Raw genomic sequence first — 16,132 nt, forward strand, 5'->3', positions numbered from 1 at the left:
GTGTGTATTTGTTTGATGGGGGTGTGTGTATTTGTTTGATGGGGTTGAGGGTGTATATGTTTGATGGGGGGCAGTGGGAGAGATGTGTATATTGGCTACCAGCGGCGTGCCCCCTCCCTCCCTAACTGCCAGCCTGCGGCGGCGGCGCGCGGCACTGCAGCCCGGGAGCCGGAGCTCGCGCTCGCTCTGGCTCTGGCTGTGGCTGTGGCCGCGTGTCCCTGGCGCCGCCCGGGCAAGCGCGCGCGCGCTCCCTCCCTCTCTCTCTCTCTGTCTCCCTCCCTCCCTGTCTCCGTGCGCCTGTCTCCGGCTGAACCTCCACCCCCTTTCTCCCTGTATCCCTCCTCACATTCACTCACTCACTCACTCACTGACTGGGCTCTAAAATGGCGGGGAGACAGCCTCCAGCCGCAGCACCGTTACTGCTCGCGACGCTGCTCCTGTTACCCGGTAAGGACCCCCCCCCCCCCCCCCAAAACTCCACGCCGTTTGGTATCTAATTAAGTGTTTATTCGATATCGGTCCGTTATGTGATTTTTTTTTAATACACGCCGGCCGACTGGGGTGTTTCGTTGACTTTTTATTTCGCTGAAATCGGCTCCGCCGGGAAGAAAAGTTTATTTTACATATTTATATATAATATTGTCCGGTCTCTGAGAGGGAGGTGACAGGGGCCTTGCTCCTACTCTTGTTTCCACCCCCTTCCTCAACATTAACACCGAAACGGACAGCCAAACTTTTCCTGTCCCTGCCTCTCCTGAGTTCGGTCTCCGCTCTCAATGAATTGAGATTCGCGTCGGGGGTTTCTGCCAACTCCGAGCATTTATTTTGGTTAACCAAAAAAAAATCTGATAACTTTTGTGTGTGTGTGTGTGAGAATCTGAGAGTTTCCAACTTCCAACACCCTTTTCTCTCTCTCTCTCTCGGTATCGGGTTTGCTTTCAGTCTCACACACGGGCTTTGACCTGTTTATTTCTCTCTCTCTGTTGTTTCGGGTTGGCCGTTGCGGTTTTGTGAGTTGAGGGGTTTATGGTTTGTGTGTGTGTGTGTGGTGGTGGTGGTGGTGGTGGGGGAATGGGGGTTCAGGTAAACCTGCCCCTGACCACATCTTGCTGTTCACCTACAACAACAACAACAACAACAAGGGGCAGTGGGTCGCCCTCCCCCCGCCAGACTGACTGCAGATTAAACTCTCCGGCGTTTACTGTGTTTAAAATAAAAGGGACGTGCATTGCTGGGATGTCACTGGGTTAGTTGCATTTGGAAAACTGTGGTTTCTATTTCATCTGGGGCAGGCGAGTGTCTCTGCTCGACGATGCATTTCGAGAGCATGTTTACATTTGGCAGAGCCTTGACTTTCGTGGGAGTGCACCTTCTAAAATGCGACACCTGAAATGTTTTTTTTCAAATAGCTTGAAGTCAGAACTAAGGCAATCGCAGTTGAAGTACAGTACGTGCCTTGAGTTTTGCAAGGTGTTCGTAGGGTGGGCAACATATGCACAATGGAATGGAATGCAATGAACAGATTTGTACAAAGTTCAAGCATACGGTGGAAACTTCCTGCCAGGTTCTAGATAACACCTCGTACCCAGTCAGTGAATTCAGACAATTGGTGTACTGTAATGCTCAAAACATAATTGCAATTCTTTTTGATACCAAGCCACTTTGTTTGACCTTCTAATTTTCAATGAAAGCACATTAGTGCTAGAGAAACTATACTTATTGCATCAAATGCTAGGCACCAATCAATTTGTTTAAAGGGAAATTTGTCACAGTTAAACGTTTTTATGTTTGCAATTAAAGTTTGCCACATGATTGGGTCATGCAAGTATTCATATGCCATTGAATCTGTGTTTAGGTGTGCTGTGAGTTTTTAAAAAATTTGCACTGCTTTAAGCAATTTAGCCAAATATTTGGCACACTTTATGTATGAAAAGGTGAGTGGAAAGGAATCGCTGATGCCTTTTTGCACATTTAAAACAAATTTAGCCAAGTTTTTCACATACCTAGTAGATTTACAATGGATTATAGCACACTAGAATCAAGACCATGGGACCACCTTCATATTCACAGCTGTTCTGCAATTCAACTCACATTAGCGGCTATAGCTGCCATAGTCCCAGAGGACTGCAGGGCTGCTGTCTCCATTAAAGAGAGCTGACTGGTGGTGAGTTTAATCTGAGCATCACCATGGCTCAAGTGAGGAGCAAGGTTGAGAAGGTGGGGCATTAGGGGTAACTTCAGCCTGTTGGTGTCACTGTGCATTGCAAACCACCCATCCATTCAACTGAGCTAACATCACAAAAGATATGATATGGAACAGAAACAAGTGTCTATCAAGGAGCATGGAGAGGGGTTAACTAAAAACCTGAAGGGAAGGCAGCAATAGAATTGAAAATTTAAAAGAACTCCACCTCTGTTGGTATCATTAAATTGCATTTGCATTTCATTTATCTGATACACTGTTCTGCAATCCTCTTCCTCCATACGATGAATTTGCTTTGTTATTTTCCATATGGAAAATTGAAGAAAAATGTTCTAGAAAGGGGCAGTGCGCAGTTCAGTGTGCTGGTATGTATAAACCATAGTTAAACACCTGTGTCCAAGCATTTAGTGATAGAAAAAGAAACATGCCATCCTTTCTTTCCTATTTTTGGGAACATTGTCTTATGCTCAGAATTGCTCTTGTCGGCTTAATGCCTATGAGAATCTTTGCATGTTTGTATCAGAAGAGCCTTGTAAACTGGAATGTGGTGAACTGATCTCCTGGAATGCCATACTTATGGAATATTTAAAGCCAATGTTTTCCACTTATCAGTAATGACAAGAATATTAAATTCTGCTTGTTGGATTTAGCTAGTTAATTATATATCAATTGGAAATACAGTACTACTCTTTATTCATAAAACTTTTGAACAGACATGAAAAATTATGCATTTGATTCATTTCTTCTTCAAAGGTAATAATTCCAGCAAATAATTAGATAGTGTATCAGGTACTGTGCAGTCGAATGTATAGATATAAACAGGGATAAAGCTACAATCAACATTTGATAATGCAGTATTTTCATTAGTTGTTGAGAATTGTTTGCATTTCATTCCCTCCACCAAATATTCTTGAAAGCTTCACAACTTAACAGATTTTGTGCTAACTTTACTGGCAAGCAGAAATCTTTCAGTAACTAAAGTGCACTAGGCTTAGGCAACACTATGTAATAAAGACCTGTCTGTTCAATGGTACAATTTCAAACTTTGCTTTAAAAAGTATTGTCCTAGTTTGTGCTCGCAGGACACAGATTTGTTATTGTTTTCCCTTTTACACCTGTTAGTGTTTTTTGGGTTGATTCCTGCTGACAGACTTTGTTGGTACAGTTGTTCTGCAAGCACAGCTGTGTGGATTGATTGCACGCAAACCTGCACAAATGTAATTTGACAGGAAAAGAAGTTTTGAAAATATTTGAACTATGCACATTCTGTAACTTGTAATGCAGTGGCTCTGTTGACCGTGTTTTTAATAGTTAGTTTGCCTGGAAGCTTCACTATACTGGAGATATCAGAATTTGGGATTTTGGGATCTGTTAGATTTGGTGAGTATTTACTTTTGTTTAATGGTGTTTGTATTGAAAGAAAATAATTAATGTTTCCTTGAGTAGATTTTTCTTTGTGTCAGACGCTTCTCCCATTTAAGGATTAAATGGTTGCTGAGTTGTGACACAAGCATTCAAATAGAGAGCTGCTGCTTTGTTTCAATGAAATATTACACAAAAATCATTTGCTAACGGAATCTCAAGATTGGGAGTAATTTAGAATTTCTTAACTAATTTGTCATTCTCATTACATATGATAACAGGAGTAAGCTGCTCTGCCTTTCCAGGCATTTTGGCCATTCAAACAGATCATGGTTTATAAATTCCTTATGGAATTTAAAAAATGAACTTGAATCTCAATAATGAGTCCTATTTTCTTTACACTGAAAAACTCAAGAAGGAATATCAGTAGAACCAGTAAGGTACATGAAAAAGCAAAAGTCATACTTTTCATTAGCCAGGTTAAGAAATTTAATTATCTCCAAATAAAAATCATTTGCATCTGTAAGCAAAGAAGCTATATTTTTAGTTTCACTACCTCAGTGAAAGCAGACTTAATTCTTGGGTCAGAACTTTGTGGATTCATGCTTCCTTCTAAGAGACTGAAGCACAGTACCTAGGTGGATACTGTACTTCATTCCAATACTGAAGGAGTGTTGTACTTTTGAAGGTTCCATGTTTTAGATGAATCACGAATGCCCATCTGGTCTGAAATGATATGAAAGATCCCAACAGGGGAAGGAGTTCTTTTGATAAGTGATTATGATTCATTCCCTGCTATCAGAAGTAGACTGAATGTCTGGTCATTTATCTTACTGCTGTATCTGAACTTGTGTAGACATTGTCTGAGACGTTTTCCTACATTGCAGCAATGACTACTCTTTACAAGTTCTTTTTTGGTGGTGAAACATGTTTCTTAACATTCTAAAGTATGTAAATACAAGTTTTTGTTATTTTATTGTTGCATTCAACAATTACTGGGAGATTGAAAGAGTTGCAATCATTATGTCTTGATGTGTGCCTGTTTTCTTCCCCCCGCCCCCACTCTAATTCCTCTCATGCCAGGAACTTTGAAAGGTATTTTTAAGATCCAGAATTGCTTAATTATTTCCGCATTCTGTTTTCAGCTTGATGTCCTGCACTATGACCCATTATTTTTTCTATTGAAAAATGATTTTTTCTTTTTTTATCTTGATGTGTTGCAGTTTTAAGGTTATCAAAACATTTATTAACAAGCTTTATTTTCATCTAAATTGTAAGAATCTCTTCTATTTCTGCATTATTGATAAATTTACGAACAGAAATAAATGGCATATTTTTACTTAGGTTGCACAGATAATAAAGTAAAGTATGGCTATATCTGTCTTAACCTAATAATGCAATATTTCCAGAACAAAAAAGACCTTGAACACTTTCAATGAAATGAATAAAGCTTGTGGTACTTACTTAATCTCTTTCAGTAATACAAATTTTAAAAATACTCAGATATTCAAAAATCTGTCACTACTTGACCTATCCCTTCCTCTTCTTCCAAACATGTCACATTTTTGTGGAAAATAACTTATTGTTTGAATACATTTAGTTAAAAAGCTTTAATTTCCATGTCTTAATACACTGAATTTTGATAAAGGATTAGAAGATTTATGGCATCACGTGATGTTTGCTATCAGCTCTGGTATTTGTTTCTTTTCTATTACCTTCTAAGTTATGACAATGCATATTTGTCATGTATCTTTTAAAAAGTGATTTGCAAGCTTGCAATGCTATAATCTTCTGTTCAGCATTTACAACACATTTGAGCTTTATTTTCATACATAGAACTTCACAGTGCAGTACAAGCTCTTCAGCACTCGATTGCGCCGACCTGCCCATCTAACCTACACTGTTCCATTATAATCCATAAGTATGTCCAGTGCCCTTAACATCGGCGAATCTATTGCTGTTCCATGCCCCTACTGAGAGAAGAAACTACTCCTGACGTCTGTCCTAAATCTATCGCCCCTCAATTTAAAGCTATGTCCCCTGGTGTTAGCCTTCACCATCTGAGGAAAAACACTCTCACTGTCCATCCTTTCCACCTTCTTCTCTCCAACGAAAACAGCCTCAGTTCCCTCAGCCCTTCCTCTTAAGACCTTCCTTCCGTACCATGCAACATCCTAGTAAAGACCTTCCTTCCGTACCATGCAACATCCTAGTAAATTTCCTCTGAACTCTTTCCAAAGCTTCCACATCCTTCCTATAATGCGGTGACCAGAACTGTGCACAATACTCCAGGTGCAGCTTTACCAGTGTCTTGTACAGCTGAAGCATGACCTCATGGCTCCGAAACTCAATCCCCCTACCAATAAACGCCAACACACTATATGCCTCCTTAACAACTCTGTCAACCGGGCTGGCAGCTTTCAGGGATTTATGCAGCTGGACACTGAGATCTCTCTTAGTCTGCCAAGAATTTTACCATTAATCCAATACTCTGCATTCCTGTTACTACTTCCAAAGTGAACTACCTCACACTTTTCTGCATTAATCTCCATTTGCCACTTCTCAGCCCAGTTCTGCATCTTATCTATGTCCCTCTATAACCCACAACATCCTTTGGTGCTATCTACAACTTTGCCTTCATTAGTGCCATCTGCAAATTTACTAACCTGTCCTTCTATGCCCACCTCCAGATCGTTTATAAAAATGGCAAACAGTAGTGGCCCCAAAACAGATCTTCGCAGCACACTACTGGTAACTGAGCTCCAGGATGAACATTTCCCATCAACCACCACCTGTCGTCTTTCAGCTAGCCGACTTCTGATCCAAACTGCTAAGTCACCTTCAATCCTGAAACTCCTTATTTTGTGCAATAGCCTATCGCATAGAACCTTATCAAACGCCTTACTTTCATGCACCTGTTTTGTCACCTTCTGGAAGAATTCAGGTTAGTGAGGCACGACCTACCCTTCACAAAACTGTGTTGATTATTCATAATCAAATTATTCCTTTCCAGATGATTATAAAACCATTCTCCTATAACCTTTTCCAATACCTTACCCACAACCGAAGTAAAGCTCACTGGCCTATAATTACCAGGGCTGTCCTGACTCCCCTTCTTAAACAAGGGAACAACATTTGCTATTCTCCAGTCTTCTGGCACTACTCCTGTCAGTGATGACATAAAGATTGAAGCCAAAAGGCTCTGCAATCCACCCCCCCCCCCGATTCCCAGAGAATCCGAGGATAAATCCCATCTAGTCCTGGGGTCTTAACTATTTTCAGATCTTCCAAAATTGCTAAAACCTTCTGTTTGTCAACCGCGATCTCACCAATTCTTTTATTCTTGATATACATATAGAAGGCCATAAGGTTTCCCTTGATCTTATCCACCAACAACTTCTCATGTTCTCTCCTGGCTTCTTAGCCCTCTTTAGATCTTTTCTTGCTAACTTATAACACTCAAGTCCCCTATCTGAGCCTTCATGCCTCATCCTCACATACGCCACCTCCTTCCTCATGACAAGAGCTTCAAATTCTTTGCTGCAGTAGCTGTTCCTTGAATAAACTCCACATTTCAAGAGTGTCCATCCCCTGCAGTTTCCTTCCCCATCCTACGCACCTTAAGTCTTTCTTAATCGCATCATAATTTGCCTTTGCCCCAGTTATACCTCTTTCCCTGCAATATATATACCTATCCCTGCCCATTGTTACTGTAAACATAACCGAATTATGATCACTATTGCCAGAGTGCTCACTTAACTCCAAATCTAACACCTGGCTGGGTTCATTGCCCAGTAACAAATCCAATATGGTATCACCCCTTTTCTACAGAAAACACATTGAACAAAAACTGACCCATCTAAACTATTTGAAGTATAGTATTTCCAGTCAATATTGGGGAAGTTAAACTCCCCCATAACAACTACCTTATTACTCTCGCTCCTATCGAGAATCATCTTTGCTATCCTTTTCCCTACATCCCTGGAACAATTCAGAGTCCTATAGAAAACTCCCAACAAGGTGACCTCTCCATTCCTGTTTTTTAACCTCAGCCCAAACTACCTCAGTGGATAAGTCCTCAAACATTCTCTGCTGCTGTAATACTACCCTTGATTAACAATGCCACACTCCCGCCTCTTTTGCCATCTTAAGTCATAGAGATGTAGCGCATGGAAACAGACCCTTCGGTCCAACCCGTCCATGCCGACCAGATATCCCAACCCAATCTAGTCCCACCTGCCAGCACCCGGCCCATATCCCTCCAAACCCTTCCTATTCATATACCCATCCAAATGCCTTTTAAATGTTGCAATTGTACCAGCCTGCTCCACTTCCTCTGGCAGCTCATTCCATACAAATACCACCCTCTGTGTGAAAAAGTTGCCCCTTAGGTCTCTTTTATGTTTTTCCCCTCTCACCCTAAACCTATGCCCTCTAGTTCTGGATTCCCTGACCCCAGGGAAAAGACTTTTCTCTGTTCCTGTGCAACATTAAATCCCGGATTCTACAACAACCATTCCTGTCCACCCCCCCCCAAATTCTCTCAAATAGCCACAACTTTGGAATCCCAGGTACCAACCCATGCTGCAAGTTCACCCACCTTATTCCAGATGCTCCTGGCATTGAAGTACACACAACCAACATCCTGATTATCGGTGCCCTCTCGCGACCTTATAAACTTATTCCTGACCTCACTACCTGAACCTCCTGTACATTGGAACTGCAATTCAGGTTCCCATTACCCTGCTGCATTAGTTTAAACCCCCTCCCCCACCCCCCAGAATATCGGTACCCCTCTAGTTCAGGTGAAGACCATCCTGTTTGTCAAGGTCCTACCTTCCCCAGAAAGAGCACTAGCTATCCAAGAATCCAAAACTCTCCCTCCTGCACCATCCCTGCAGCCATATGTTCAGCTCCGCTCTCTCCCTCTCCCTTGTTTCACTAGCACGTGGCACTGTTAACTCTTTGTTCTAGCTTTAAGCTTCCACCCTAGCTCCCTGAATTTCTGCCTTCGATTCCCCATCTTTCTTCCTACCTATGTCATTGGTACGTATGTGGACCACGACTTGGGGTTGCTCCCCCTTTCCTGAAGAAGGGCTTATGCCCGAAACGTCGATTCTCCTGTTCCTTTGATGCTGCCTGACCTGCTGCACTTTTCCAGCAACACATTTTTAAGCTCTGATCTCCAGCATCTGCAGTCCTCACTTTCTCCTGCTCCCCCTTCACCTCAAGGATCCCGAAAACATGATCAGAGTCATCATGAACTCTGGCATATGTGAGACATTAGACCAATCGTGAGTCTTTCTTGTTCCCACAAAAACCTCCTATCTGTCCCCCTGACTATGGAGTCCCCAATGACTAAAGCTTTGCTCCTTTTCCCCCTTCCCCTCTGAGTAGCAGGGACTGACTCTGCACCAGAGACCTGTGCCCCATTGTTTACCCTGGTAAGTTGTTTCCCCACCCCCTCTCCCAACTATCCAAAACAGTACACTTGTTGAGGGGAACCATCACAGGAGATCCCTGCACTGCTTGCTGTTCCCTTTCCTACCCCTGACTACCTTCTTCATCTACCTCCTTCACGTGGCTGCGGAGTAACTATCTCCCTGTAACTCCTCTCAGTAACCCCCTCTGCCTCCTGAATGATGCAAAGTCCATCCAGCTCCAGCTCCCTAACACGGTTCTCGAGGACTTGGAGGTGGGTGCACTTCCCACAAATGAAGTCAGCAGATTCACTAGAGGTGACCCTTACCTTCCACATACTGCAGGAGGAACATTTAACTGCCCTAACCTCCATTCCTGCTATTCAAAATTTCCAAATAGACTACAGGGAAAAAAACAAATGAAACACCAAAGAAACCACTTACTACCTTACCAACCGACGCACATTTTTCCTTTTGGGTAAAGGAAGAAGATGGGTGGGAGATACTATCCGAGTAGTGTTTCGGGTAAAGCAACTGCCCAAGTATGTGACCACTCCGACTACATCCAGGAACAGAAGAAAAACTGGAACTAAAAGAAATTTAAACCCTATGCTCTCATATCCTGACAGGCTCTGCTGCTCCCTGGAGACCTTGTGACCTCTCCGACTGCGTCCAGGAACTCCTAATATCTTGTTTAAGTGTCTTTAGAAATTTACTGTCATTTATCAATTATTTTGTGTAATCTCTTAAAGTGCTAAAATTGTCATTTTAATCCATTGTTACAGTTCTGAGGATAGACACTGAACTAATGCACTTACAGTTCAACAGCAAAACACTAAGTTATGGACGAAAAGTTAAAGTAATACATATCCGCAAGACAATTTAAAGTGATTAAACTCATTAGATTTGCATAACTGTAACTTACGTCAAGCTAGGTTTAAAACTTGAGAAAATCATTGAGAAAAGCCCCATGTTTGCAAATTGCATAAGCAGATTATTCCTCTTATGAAAGTTTTTTGTTTTGACCAGGAGTGTGTGTTAGTTTGATCCTGACACTTCATTTCCCATGTCAAATGTCAATAGAAAGTGTAATTGGCATCCCAAATAATTCTCCATTAAGAAATTTCCGACGAGAATCATAGAATTCTTATTGTGCAGATAGAGACTATTTGGCCTGTTGATTCTGTACTGACTCTCTGAAGAGCATCCCACCTGGACCCCCCACCGAATCCAATCCCATATTAACTATAGCTAATCCACCTAGCTTGCACATGCTTGGACCCTAGGGACACTTTTTAGCACAGTCAATAACCAATCTCGCACATTTTTGGACTACAGGTAGAAACTGGAACACCCAGTGGAAATCTACATGGGCCAGGGTGGAATGTGCAAACTCCACGTAGTCACCCAAACCTGGAATTGAACTAGATCCCTGGTGCTGTGGGGCAGCAGTGCTAGCCATTGTGCCACCATACTGCTTCATTGAGGGAAAAGGGCATAAAGGGATATAAATAAACAGGACTATGAAATGTATAAACTTATGGTATTGGGAAACTAAGAGCTAATGTATGTGGCAAAGACAGGACTGATGCTTGAAGTGCACCCTACAAACAGCATAAGATCTCAGCAGTAGTTTTTTTTATACATGTGTACAGATGAATGAGGGTAGTAGCTGGCCAGGAGAATATTGGAATGGTTGGATTAGGAATTGAAAGCAATGGTGAGCATTTCAACAACTGATGGGATGAGGCAAGGGAAAAGGTGAATAATGTTATGGAGGTGGAAGTTTTCAGGTCTTTGCAGGACAAACTATGGAATCATTGTTAAGTCAGTCATTTGTTAGCCCTTCTACCATTTACGAGGACACTTGAGTAAGCACAAACCTTTATTGTGCTGCATACAGAAGATACTTGATTTGTATCTGCAAAAGAAAAGCCATTTATACGGAGCAAAGTAGTCGTGGTTTGGATTTCACTGGAAATCATTTCTCTACATATATAAGAAATAGGACCAAAAGATCAGATGACATCTTTAACTCTTCAGAGGTCAATTTCCCATCACCAGTCAGCCTTTATTTATGAATGCATAGGATTACAATAACATTGAGAGGCAATGAGTCAGGTATTCAGCATATCAGTATTCCTGACAGTAATCCTTTTTATCAGCCGGCCTTCCCGAAGAGGCTCTTAACCTGGTCCAAATCAGGGAACTGAGCTTCGATGAGGGCCAGTTGACTGACCTTGTTAGGATCACTCCATCCTTCCTCCTCTGAGTCCATGGACACAGCAGTCTAATTCATTTGAGAACCACCTTGGGTGTTTTGACACTGGGCCAGGTTTTGCCAACTTGGAATCTAACATGGGAGGCGTGTAATAAACTAGAGCGGGCCTCTTGCACATGGAAGATCTCAGTAGACTTTCACTCCCTTTCTCTGGAGGCAGAAGCGTTGAAACAGCTACTTCCAGCATGTCCATCTATGATTCAGAAGACTCAGCAATATTTGATGGAGAGGTCCCTGAAGTATTTCTGAAGACTCTGAGGGGTATTGCAAGACTTGCTATTGCAAACTCTGCAAATTTGCAACTTTCAAATGATCCATGTGATTATTCGGGACAGCCATACCTTCCTGACTTTATAAAGTCACTGGTTCTGATTGTGTGTTGATCATGCCTGTTAACCATGTGGGGCCATTTCCATGATTCTTGGACCAAATGTTGTCTTCTGTATCAGATTGTCTGTCTGTGTCTCCTGCTTGGCAGACTATTGGGCTTAACATTCCTGATTCTGTTTCAGCACTCCCAGTCAAGGGAGCATTAGACTTAGCCTGATGCTGACTCTTCTCCCTATTAGCAACTCTGCCAGAGCTGTCTTTGTAGTTGTATGTGGGGGGTGGTCCTATAATCCACCAAGAACTGTGACAGTGTTTTATCTAGTGAGACTATAGACCTTCAAAGTTTGGACTGCTCTTTCTGCTAGGCCATTGGATGATGGATGATATAGAGCTGCCCTAACATCTTAAATTGCATTCAACTTTAAGAAATAGTGTCATACAGCATTGAAACAGGTCCTTTGATTCTACCAGTCCATGCCAACCATAATCCCAAACTAAATTAGTCCCATCTGCCTACGTTTGGCCCATATCCCTTCAAACCTTTCTTATTCATATACTTGTCCAAATATACTTGTCTTTTAAACAGTGTAACTGTGTCCTCATCCACTACTTCTTCTGGAAGTTCATTCCAAACACACAACTACTCTTGTGTTTCTTTTATTAAAAGAAAATGCCCCTCGTGTCCTCTTTTAAATCTTTCCCCTCTCATCTTTAATTACTTTTTACTGAAAAAAGGTTTTAGGTGCCTGCTGTTAAATGATAGTTATTATCTATGACCAACACTTTCAGCACTCTGTGTTGCAAAAGATATGCGCAACTTTTCTATTGTCACTCCAGTGTTTGAAAAATGAGTTCTCTGCACATCCAACCACTTTGAGTGGGCACCTGCAATGTCTAAAAGCTTTGAACCCATGAAAGGACCTGCATAGTTCACATGCAACTGAGTCCATTCCCACCCTTCCTGGCAACCAGGTATAACTCCTTTCTGCCATCTTCATCTTGGAAACCCCTGGATTGCCCTGGTGGAGTTCAGCCAATGTTTGCGACCTTTGCTCGGGGCAATCATTCCCTCCCATCACAATATGCAGTCCTCCACCATGAGCTGCGCTCTTGAGTGGGGCACTGCCTTATTCTTGTAATTGATTATTATCACACATTTTTGCCCAAAAAGGTAATAGTGAAAAACTTTGACTCCAAATTTGACTGCCAGTCCTCCTTTTGCTATTTGGGTGTATTTACGTTCTGCATTAGCTATTGGGTGTTTGTCTCCAGTGAGCCATCTAAGAGCTAATATTACTCTGCCATGTGAGGAGGCATTGCATATCAATACTTGATCTTTCGTGGGATCATAGTGTTAGCATGTTAGAGGATTATAGTTATTTCTTTATCGAAAGCTAGGGCCTTATGAGTCCATTTCCAAGGCTGACATTTTTAGGAGTTGTTGCAATGATGCCAGGTTGTGTATGAACTTTTTGTAATTTATTAGACCCAGAAATGACCTCAGCTCTTGGACAGACATGGAAGGTGGGGCACCTTTGATTGCCCTCACTTTATCTTCCAATGGATGTCACTTGGTCTTGTTGACCCTGTAGCCCAAGTAGGTCACTTGGTTGGAGGGAGCCTGGGGCACATGCTTTTCATTTCCTAGGCATTCATCTGCCTTGGGAGGGGGGGGGAGAAAAAAACCTTAGGACTATATTTAAGTTCTCGGTGTTCCTTATTAGTTTTCCCTGGTGACCTGAGGTGGACCTTACAAAATGTTAGGCAGAAGTGAGGACTGCAGATGCTGGAAACCAGAGTTAGATTAGAGTGATGCTGGAAATGCACAGCAGGTCAGGCAGCATCCGAGGAGCAGGAAAGTCGATGTTTCCTGCTCCTTGCAAAATGTTCTCCATCGTTCGCTCAAAAATAGAATATGCTGACGATGTGCTGAATGGCAGTCTCTTATGTTGATGCAGTCTCTTATATTAATTGTCACATCATTCTGGAAATCCTGGTCTAAACACAATTGCGAGTAAATGTGGTTAATGTCAAGCTTCATGATGGATAAATCTCCTGTCATCTTTACGCACCCAGTTCCTTGGCTTGATGATTTGTATTTATCAAACTGTGTAGTGATTTTTAAACAAATGGTTAACGTTCTGAAAGGTGAACTGACCAATCAGCTTCAAAATTGGTACAACCGGTGGTGCACCGTTCTGTGAATTGGACTGGGTTGATGATTCCTTCACTTCTGAGTCTTCAGAGTTCTGTTTCTGCTTTTGCCTGTAAGACAAATGGTACGGGATGGACCTTGCAGAATTGCTTCCTGGTCAACATGCAAGGCCTTAGTTCCTTCGTTGGTCCCCAGATCTTCCCGGGAAATGTCCGGGTAATTAATTTGGACTTCACTCATGCAAATTTCTTTTAATTGAAAAATGTTGAGCCAATTTAGGAGAATCTTTCGCAACAGATTTCGTCCATCAATCTTGGGCCTGAGCCTTCTAGCACAATTGTTGATAAACTTCTCATAAGGGACTGGAACAGAAGTTATATCCTTTAATCTGCAAAGGTTCCCAGTATCGGTTCGCAGCCTAGCTGAAGTCTTGCACAAATCTAATGGCTGGAATGCACACAGAGTTTCATTAAGAACTGGTTCTGCAATCAATGATATGGCCAGGTTAGTATCGACTTTCATTTAACCGGATTGACGTTTAACCAGATTTGGACGTTGATAAACAATTTAGTTGTTTTAAACCCACCGCTGGAGAGTTTCCAGGATATGAACTTTCCTGGACGTCCTCCTGGATACTGGCCTACAAGTAATCTTACTCCATTTAGGTCTAGTAAGACTCTGTTGTACTGAATTTGCGTATCGAAAACAATTAGTATCTTACCAGGTAGGATCTGTGGAAATTTGTAACTGTTTGACTGAGAGTTGGCTTTATTTTGATGTTTTTGCTGTGGGCTGACCTAGAGTTAATCCTGTCATATTTCCTGAGTGAGGATATGCAGTTGTCTGCACTCTAGTGGTGTTCCCCCAAGTTCTGGTGGAATGGTGAAGGTGTCCACTTCCATTCGAATACCTTGCAACTCAGATGCTCCACTTTCCGCGTTTTCCTCATTGCTGTTATATGTGGCACGGATCTGGCCTATTCTCAGAACCTGTGCCGCTGCAGTCACCTGGGCCATCTTCTAATTTATATGGAGATCAAAGATGGACCGGGTCTGAAGAGACTCTATGTATAAAGATCTGGGCAATGGGAAAAAAATACACCCAATGCCACCTTCACCCTGGTGTGTGGCTGCATCAAGCTGTGGGTGGATCCCCAGTACGCAAACACCAAGTGTCACTATGTACTGAGGTTCTACCTGTCCCCGGTGTTGCGAAGGATGGGCCTGGCCTTTTTGCCGCGGAATGCTCCGAGCAGTTGAACTGTTCCGTATCACCTATCTTTCGTGGAGAAGTTTATGAAGAAAAACACCTTTGACCACAAGTCCATCAGGAAGTGGTTAGCACGTAGTGTCCTTGAGACCCCTCGAGGAAAAGGAGAGTGCGGATCCTATCGAGCGGTTCCCTGAGCAGACTGTCAAAGTCGTTTAGCAGAATGCCTCATCGCCAGAACTTTCCAACAAGCACCAAGACATGGCTTGGCTGGTGGTGAGAAGGTGTCTGCCTGTGAGATCCTTAATGCATGCCCGGACTCTCTCCCACACCGTATGCTGCCCTCGAAGTGGCTGGGGGGGAGGGGCGAGACTGTCACACACCTCTTCTTGAATCTGCCTATGCAGAAGTCTGGAGAGGAATGCAGTGGTGTTTGTCGAGGTTCGTCCCGAGCAGCTCCATGATGCGAGACTCTGTGCTCTACGGTCTGTTCCCCGGGATGCACACCGAGAGGAACATTAACTGTACCTGGAGGATCATCAACTTGGTGACGGACGCTCTTTGGGTGGTCCGAAACCTGTTGATCTTCCAGCTGAAGGAGTTGACCCCGACTGTTGCAAACTGGCACATTCCAAGGTCCAGGACTGCGTGTTGAGGGATGCGCTGAAGCTTGGGGCAGCTGCCGCCAAGGCGAGGTGGGGAAAGACCACCATGTAACATCTGCCTGCCTAAGAAGGACAGGGGGTCCATGCAGTCTTTTGGGCTCTGCTGATGCCTCAGCTAAATATATGAACATATGATTGATAAACGTACAGACCTGTATATACAAATGATAAATTCTGATCTATGTATGCAAATATTTACGTATGTATGGCATGGAACTGTACAGACCATCAAATTATTTTATGAATAAAGTATATTTTTGAAGTTTAAAAAAAATTCCAATAATAAAATCAATTGTAGTGCCTGGTTTGAATTTCAGTTGAGCTTCAGCCAGTAGGCGTTTTTGCATATTCAATAATCTTACATCTAATTAAGGGTTAAGTGAAATTCAAAGGCTTCTGTCTTAAACTAGTCAAAAATTGCGATCCGGATTACTCTGGTACCTGAGCAAAAATGTCTGAGTTGAAGGAGGGTTGGGGTCATAATATTCCTTAACGAGATCAATCAAT

At 42.5% G+C, this 16,132-nt stretch overlaps 1 protein-coding gene across 2 annotated transcripts in view; it reads left to right on the plus strand.

Moving 5' to 3' along the window:
* The first annotated feature begins 203 nt into the window (after positions 1 to 203).
* The window catches only part of LOC122550453 (nectin-3-like), a 125,604-nt gene continuing 109,675 nt past the window's right edge, over positions 204 to 16,132 (plus strand). The window contains exon 1 of one of the 2 annotated variants that reach the window (XM_043691194.1): positions 204 to 447. In XM_043691194.1, coding sequence (XP_043547129.1) covers positions 384 to 447 — 64 coding nt within the window. In that variant the 5' untranslated portion in view covers positions 204 to 383. The remainder of the gene's footprint in view (positions 448 to 16,132) is intronic. The other variant, XM_043691195.1, reaches the window with a different exon arrangement.

Source organism: Chiloscyllium plagiosum, chromosome 6, assembly GCF_004010195.1.
Source record: "Chiloscyllium plagiosum isolate BGI_BamShark_2017 chromosome 6, ASM401019v2, whole genome shotgun sequence".
NCBI lineage: Eukaryota > Metazoa > Chordata > Chondrichthyes > Orectolobiformes > Hemiscylliidae > Chiloscyllium > Chiloscyllium plagiosum.